We start from the raw sequence: 8465 nt of genomic DNA on the forward strand, positions 1-8465 counted from the left end.
CCGTGTCTCACCGAGAACGGGCGGTGTCTAATCATCACGGCGATGCAGCCACATACCGTAACTTCCCCACACAGCCTCTTAAGCTTTGTTATAGCAACAGTTGGTATTTATTGGGTACACTTTGGACGCTACAAACCTCTAGTACGCCCTCGCCCTGGTAAAAGTTGTCTAGCATCATGCTTTAGCTTTTTTGTAAAATATAGTCACGCTTAAATGAGATTGGCTGCGCAATAATGATTATACTTCAAGCGTTCTGCATGCCATTTAGATATTATATATTCATACCTACTATGTGCATAATGCAGCGTACCTTAACACCACTCTCTGACGGTAACGGAAACGCGGACGAGTTCCATTCTTTTCCGGCTCGTATTAAATGCTGTGTAAATTTATTTATCAACAGATTTTACAATATAAAGGTGACACACACTTACCCGGCGGGCTTAGTCGGTGAAAGAATGCTTGGAAGGTCCAATCATATTGTGCAACGAATCTTGTAAAGTTATTGTAATATTAAAGCAGCGAACAATTTCGTTTCTTGCAGTTTCGCCTTCCGTGTGTCCCGTTTAGTGTTTATTTATGTAGCGAATGAGAAACTACACACGCTTAGTTCTAATTTCTGATTAGTGTTTTAGTGTCTACTTCCCTTTAACGGTAATCTGTTAGAAATTGCCAATCGAATGCTCTATTTGCTCATGTGACACGTCTCGTACTGTTTAATACTACGGTTCCTCGACTTGCCCTGCTCTTTGATATTACAAAAACTATTTCAGCGTTATTTTTCAGACGGCTGTGCCATAAGGATACTGTTCAATGTCAGATGTATGAATGTTCAAAAAGTGATCAACTAGATTTAGTATTAACACAATAACAAAATTGTTCATGAACCGTTATCTTGTATTAACAAAGATAATTATGTTTATACCAACAAATATTCAAACTCAAGTCTTAACTGTTCATGATATAGTTATATCTACTACCTATATATAGCAGTCACCATACGGAGCTTCCACAATGAACAGGACACTTGATACTACAAAAAAGACCAAATCGACTATGACAATAATTAAGTAATTCATTAGAACGTAACGTAAGTGGTACTCATTATTGAAATTGTCCGCAATAGTCAATTACAAGAGTACTAACTAATAAGAGATCATTTTATACAAGATTGTTCCGAGTGAAAATTCATAACATAACTACTGAATATGTAACTTTGGTCACTGGTTCCTAGACCTAAGGGTTGTTGGAAGTACTGTATGGTCGCTTGCAAACATTTTGAAGGATAATATAACGTACCTTAATAAGATATTATTATATTTTCAGTTACTGGACACCCTCCCGGTGTGCCAAGATTTTAATCGACAAGGATGTACAAGACCTACCTGCAGATTTGTTCATATTCGTGAAGGTGGGTTGCATTGCTTTTTATTATACCAATAATGATTAGTTTTTTAAATCACTGCAAATAAGTCGTGTAACTTTCTCAATTAAAATATTAATCATTCAGTCTGGTTACTGTCACAACATTTAGTTATCTGAAAATGCCGACATTTTAAAGCACTAATGTTAGAAATCATAATTTTGATCAAATCTTGTCGTGGGTCCTTTAGTCGTAAGTGTTTTGACAGTAATTTTAATTTGAACGACATACTTAAAACAAGAAACAACCCTATTTTAAAATACATATTTCATTTTACTATTTATTCTACCTCTCCTTTCCCTCATATTCTATGCATGATTGATCACTGTGTATGACTATATTAATAGTCAATAAGTAGCAACTGATTTAAAGTGGTTTGTAGTCCGTAATTATTTAGAAGATTTGAATATAGTAAATATTTATTAGTACATTCGTTTCCATATAGATGGACCTAACCTAACTCCTTAATATTTTATATACATTCGTAATAGAAATGTAGGTAGTGTTTGATATGTATTTAATTATTTAGCCTTTTACCTAGTCTTTTAGTTGTTTATTGAAACGGTGTCATTTTAATATTAATATTAGTCATAATATATTGCCTGAGTAATAAAGATCATATATCAAATTCAATTACTTGACAAAACTGTACGGTCTGTACGTCATATTCATAAGATAAAATGTCGTATTGTTTGACACTGCCCCAGTAGTTGCATTCAATTCCTCGATCCATTGATAACAGTCAGGTCGGAAGCTATTGGAATGTGTCAAACTGTAGAACATTACCTTAATTTGGTTGGCTTGTAAATAATGTTACCTATCGTGTATTTAATTATGTGCAATTTTACCTAAACTTATGTGTCGATGTGGGGTCGTTGTACAGTTTAGTAAGTTTTTAAGATGGCGGTTGTGGCGTTCCAGGGTGCGGGCTGCAGGTGGTGGGGTGCCGCGTGGTGGTGTGCCGCGACGCCGCCGCGGGCGCGTGCCGCCGCGCCGCCTGCCGCTACTACCACATCCCCGTGCAGTTGCCGCCGGCCCTGCGACCCCCCTAACCGCCCCGTCCTCCCCCTTCACCCTCACCCCCCTCTCGCCTTCACCTAGTTCTTCACCCATCCGAGTCCGGTCCCAGGTCCCGGCCCGCATCGCCGCGGTATCCATATCGATCGCGCCTCTGGCACACTCGGGTTCGGCAGGTTCGGCCGGATCGCACTGTCGCTCCCGCGGCTGAGGTGGTGATATCTTAGTAAATATCGGTTAGTGTAGAGAGTAGAGCGGCCGGAGCGAGTCGCGCCCTCCCCCGGCCTCGTCCCTCCGCCGCCGGCGCGGCCCGCGACTCGCTCCCGCCGGGAACGTTCGTTAAGTCTTCGGGAAAGAGTGTGTACATATTGTAGCGGGATATGATTCTCAGGCACGGTCATGCGATTGTGATATGAATAGATTTCGAGGCGCCGGAGCCGTTTGAGTAATTTTATCGAGATCGTACCGAGATCGTCAAATAGTAGTTAGTGAGGTTTCAAATGTTTTATTACTATTGTATATTTTTTTTAAGATACGATATGAGTTCCTGTAAAGATCGGTGCGTCTGCCGTTTGGCGTCGCACAAAATTGTTGTATATAAGCGATGTAATGTTGAGACGGGCGGCGCGGCGGCGTGAGTGTCGTGCGTCGCGCTCGCGGCACCGGCGCCGCCGCGCCGGCCACAGCTTCTGGCGAGACGGCCCAGGCCGGTGTCAAAAGTTGCCTCACCACACTCCTATTGTGAGCATTTTTGTGAGAATTATGTTAATTTTTTTATGAATTATAATATTTTGTTTTACTAGGTGACAAGTTTACAGTAGTTTAGATTAAGTGAACCAGTAATGAAACACCAATAGAGTAGCCGCTTCTCTCCTTCGGCACTAAAACTTTTGACGCCGGAGCACAATTCACGTTCCGTCGGGCGACGCCGCGCCGCGCGCGCCGCCCGGTTCACACTTAGCATAGATCACGACACTCGTAGAGTGATAGAGGACAGATATTCGAAATACAATGAACGTTATCGGACAATATTAAAATGAAGAAGGCATACTTCCAAGCTATTTAAATTCTAGGATAGAACGTCGGCTTTATTCCAGATAGATTTTGCTAGATAATCATTATTTTATTGATATCGATCCTCGTTTATCGAAGCACAAAATAGTGACCGGCGATCGAGTCCGATTACCTCTCGGGGAAGTACAGCATTACGAAATAGCTATCGTTTTTGACACAAACAGTATTAACGTTTTGATCAAATTTATCTCGTCGTATGTATGTAGGGGTGATATGCGGATAGAGAGAGGCGGGCGTGCGCGCTAGCGCGGCCTCGGCGGCGGCGCGAGCCAGCGAGGCACGGCACACGCCGCACGGCGCACGCCACTCGGCCTCGACGCCGCACGGCACACGCCACTCGGCCTCGACGCCGCACGTCACACGCCGCTCGGCCTCGACGCCGCACGGCACACGCCCCTCGGCCTCGACGCCGCCGCCGAGTCCCGGCGCGCGCACCCCGGAGGCATGGAAGCCTAATGCCTAATATTATTCCTAGTCCATATCCTTTTTGTTGATCAGTCATGCGATTAATATTAGAATAAATATTAATAATTTGATTTATTCCTCCCATTTAGTGGATATTTTGATAATGATATATTAATAATAAAAAATATTTAAGATACATAATACATATTTGATTCTAAATCCTCATAAAGTGACACTACGTTAGTAATTTAGTCGGAGGGATACTTGTGCCGTGATTATATTTTTAGGTATATATTATGAAATAATTCCTAGCGTCGGAATTAAAGAAGTGATTAATGTGTAAGCGTGTTATGATATATTTATTGTCGTATCGTAAGTGGAATGCCATATCGATAAAAGGTGAATATATCGGAAGCGGAGTCAAACTCATTAGAACTCGTTGCGTTTGTGTTTATGTTGGTTGTTATTATCGGTCCGTGCTAGTGGCTAGGGTGAACTGTTCACTTTTATCAATACGGCACGCAGACTCTTAAATGTATAAGTTGTCATTTTATTTTTTGTTGAAATTTATCGTTTCATGGATTATTTGTTGCCTATAATTTTTATAATCAAAATTTTATGATCTGACGCATTTATTGTAAGACAATCGATTACTTTTATATTAATTAGTGTGATAAAATGACTATGGTATCAAATTGCCGTTATGAAAGATGAACATCGAAAGTATCCTTCCTGTTTAGAAGGGACTCTTCTGGCCCAAGGTTTCTAGTGGATTTTATATTTTTTCTTTTTGTTGTATTTTTAATGTTGCGTGTGTCTTACACATAATATATTTCATTTTTGTGATATTTTTAACTATAAAGTACTGTTATTGTAAATCCAAGTGGAATAATGATGACCTTAAAATATTCAAGAATTTATTTGTAAATCACAAAAAAAAATGTAAAACTGTAAATATATTGACAAAAAAATGAACTGCAACAATAATTGATTATTATATCTCTCATCAAATACACTGTAAGTTCTTTGAGTACCTTACTAATGGTATCTAATTATGTAGTACAGTCTACTTAAAGGTAAACCGGTCCAGTGAACAAATATTGATAATATTGTGAACATTTTTTATTCACGAGCAATCACAGAAAGTACATGACATTGTAATATTATTTATGAAATTACTATGTGATGTGATCTTCGGATCAATTTTGAGTACAGTATAGATAATAAACAACTGAATATGTGGTTTGTACATTTTATTTATACCTTTCTTTTAGTCTGTGCGGAAAGACAAGAGTCGTAGAATGTGTGGGTTCCCTTACATTCCGCGACTCTTCTCTTTCGGAACAGACTACAAATACCGCTGATAATTTTAAAATAGTTTTTATACCTAATGTTTCGTTTTTAGTTTTGTCCAATCGACTTAACAGTGTAGGTACTTAAGAAAACAAAGTAATAGGGTACTGTCTGCTAGTCCTAGTCAAATCATTTTCTTTTTTCAAACTGTCAAAGCGGTATAGCGATTAAGGAATTTACGTGAAAACAGAACAAGTGATGTCACGATCAAGTCACCTACTTTTTAGGCCTCCTTACCCAAAGGGTAAAAACGGGACCCTGTTACTAAGACTCCACTGTTCGTATGTCTGTCTGTCACCAAGCTGTATCTCATGAACCGTGATAGCTGGACAGATGAAATTTTCACAGATTAATATGTATTCTGTTGCCGCTGTAACAACAAATACTAAAAAGTACGGAACCCTCGGTGGGCGAGTTCGACTCGCAATTGTCCGGTTTTTTAGATATTTCCTATTTATTAAATATAAATTGTGTCCAAAAATAATAGTGTTATATCTAGGTATTATTTGACTTGTAATCTTTTGTTCATAGTGATAGAGTCGATAATCCATTGTACCTTCAAGATAGTTTTAACGACTTTTTACTACCGTGTTTTACGGTCAACTTTAAGTGGATCGGGCAAAAATAAAAACGAAACACCATACGACAGTGATCAAAAACACTCGTTAATAGTAGATTGTACAACAAGGGCATAAAGTGACCCATTTTTACACGAGGCAATTTTTTGGTCTGAGCGAAGCGAAGACCAAAATAGTAGACGCGGTTAAAAATGGACATTTATGCCCTTGTTGTACACTCTGCTTTTCACTTCGATTGCGAGGAAAATGAAATTATATTTTTCACGGCAATTTACACCACGAAATTGTCGTAAAGCGAAAGAACATAATACATAACCAATTCCCGCCAACTAACTTTTTAATTATTATTTTTTCAACATGTGATCAGAGTTTCAGACGCTTGGTTTTCTGCCAAGTCAAACATTTCGGAGCATTTTTGAACGATAATCGACTCCTATTTTATGTGATTTACTAAATTTAATGACAGAAAATACGGATTTCTAATAAATTGTAGCAAAAATAAAATAATATAACAAGTTTTGTCATCTACACAATTTTATTGGTCAGTAAAATTGTGCAATATGTTTTAACTGTTTGGCTGTTGAGACCGATTACCTTAGTCTTAGAAGAAAATTTTACTTTTATGCTCTAGAGCATAAAATGCGATTTTATGTCGTCTACGCACGACATAAAGGTGCACTTTTTGAGCATGAGAAGTGAAAAAGTTTAATGTTATTGTCTAGATCTAAGTACAGATATATGGATCACAGATACCATAGAGAAATATAAGTAGAGTGGTAACTCCATACATCAGGGTTCTTATCAAAACGCGAGTTATTTCATAGTCGACATCTAACGTCAAGTAGGGGAACTATCAGTACCGCTACTTGACATCAGATGTCACAAGTGTCGCTACTGACGAAAAACTAACTACTAATACTAAAACAATTTAAATCTAATATTATAAGCAGAAGGAGTTGAAAATAGACTTCCGGTTGTAATATATGTTGAAAATTTTTGAGCATTAGAGTTTTCGTTCGCCGCGACATCTATTGTCAACTAGCAGTAGGTATTGATAAATTCCGCTACTTGACGCTAGATGGCGACTACGAAATAACTCACGTTTTGGTAAGAAAACTGATGTATGGAGTTACCACTCTTTCTTTACTTATATTTCTCTATGCAGATGCCTACTAACAGTGGCGGATTTGCCCAGTAGGCCAGGGCCTAGAGCGGCAAGATATTAGAGCGGCAGTCTATAGATGGGTGCTGAGAAAGGGGCGGCTATTAGTTCCTATAGGGCCTGGGGCCTAGGGAGGCCAACACTGCATATCTGCCACTGCCTAGTTGCCTACTAATATGATAAGTACTTAATTGATTGATTGCCCCTATTTGTCTAGCCGATCTGTACAAATCTGGTAACTTTAGTCCACGACTTACCACTATGGTCCAAATTCAAATTCCAGTAAAATATGTGTAAGTATTTTTCAAATTATGTTGTGTATAATAATATAGAAAGAACATAGATACATCTAAGCTAAAAAAATGTAACGAGTACAAATCATAAAGGCTGTTAAAAACTGGACCATAGTGGTAATTAAGGACTATAGTTCCCTGATTTTACGGTACGTGTCAGAAATCGAATTTACGAACTTAGAGAAAAGTTAACACGCATTATTAAGCTACGCGATTCGCTGCTCACGGTCATTAAATTTTACGACGCGCGGTAATACGCCTCTTTGTATTACCATAACCATAAAAAAAACTTTGCGAACAATTGCTGGCGTCGAGGGGGCTGTATACAATATCTAGGTACCTCTATAAGGTAACAATTACTAAAACTAGGTCAGGGACTTGATCCATCAGACTGATGGCAATTTCTATAGAGGTTTGTAGGTACGAGTAGGTACCGATTCTTCGCTCTGAACACGTCCTATAAAAATGTCCGGTAAGTATTAAAAGTAAATGAGTAGGTAGGTACAAGTAGATTTTAAAGAACTTAAAATCGATAACAACAGCGATTAGATATTTTTGCTACTACGAATGTATTATTATTAATAGGTACAGTCAACTGTAAAAATAAGGGTGTAGACAACTTACTCAAAAATATGTCCCATAGTTCTTAATTCACGTCAAGAGCTATGGGACGTATTTTTGAGATGATTTGTGCACCCATATTTTTACACTTGACTGTACAGATACAAAAAAAACTAGGTATAAGTACTGGAAATAACCCTACCTACATATCCAAGAGCGCTTTACTTTACATAGTAGGTACAGTCAAATGTACAAATATGGGTGTAGACAACTTACTCAAAAATGTCCATATTTCTTAATTCGCTGACATAAGATCTATTTGACATATTTTTGAGATGATTTGTGCACCCATATTTTTACACTTGACTGTACTAGGCATGAAACATAGGTGTAGCACCTATATTTTCTACACATACCTACGCGTGCGCCCGTGAGGGACAGAACAATAGTATACTTAGTATAGAGAGGAAATGGTAGAACCGGGATATGACCGAACGAGATGCTCTTATGGAACTTTCAGTAGACGTAGCAGAGAAAGCGTTACCTATTATTGTTTGTCCTTGTCACGGTCTTACATTTTTTTTATTCCCTATAGTTTA

General features: G+C 38.5%; 1 protein-coding gene across 3 annotated transcripts in view; it reads left to right on the forward strand.

Moving 5' to 3' along the window:
• The window catches only part of LOC134790798 (protein muscleblind-like), a 402804-nt gene extending 399477 nt beyond the window's left edge, over window positions 1–3327 (forward strand). For 2 of the 3 annotated variants that reach the window (XR_010144218.1, XR_010144219.1), the window contains 2 exons: window positions 1327–1411; window positions 2345–2484. Coding sequence is in view for 1 of the 3 variants with exons in the window: in XM_063761750.1 (XP_063617820.1) it covers window positions 1327–1411; window positions 2345–2475 (216 nt within the window). In the remaining 2 variants the exon portion in view is untranslated. Of the gene's footprint in view, window positions 1–1326; window positions 1412–2344 lie in introns of all 3 variants that reach the window. The other variant, XM_063761750.1, reaches the window with a different exon arrangement.
• Window positions 3328–8465: the final 5138 nt, after the last annotated feature.

This window comes from Cydia splendana, chromosome 5 (assembly GCF_910591565.1).
Source record: "Cydia splendana chromosome 5, ilCydSple1.2, whole genome shotgun sequence".
Classification (NCBI taxonomy): domain Eukaryota; kingdom Metazoa; phylum Arthropoda; class Insecta; order Lepidoptera; family Tortricidae; genus Cydia; species Cydia splendana.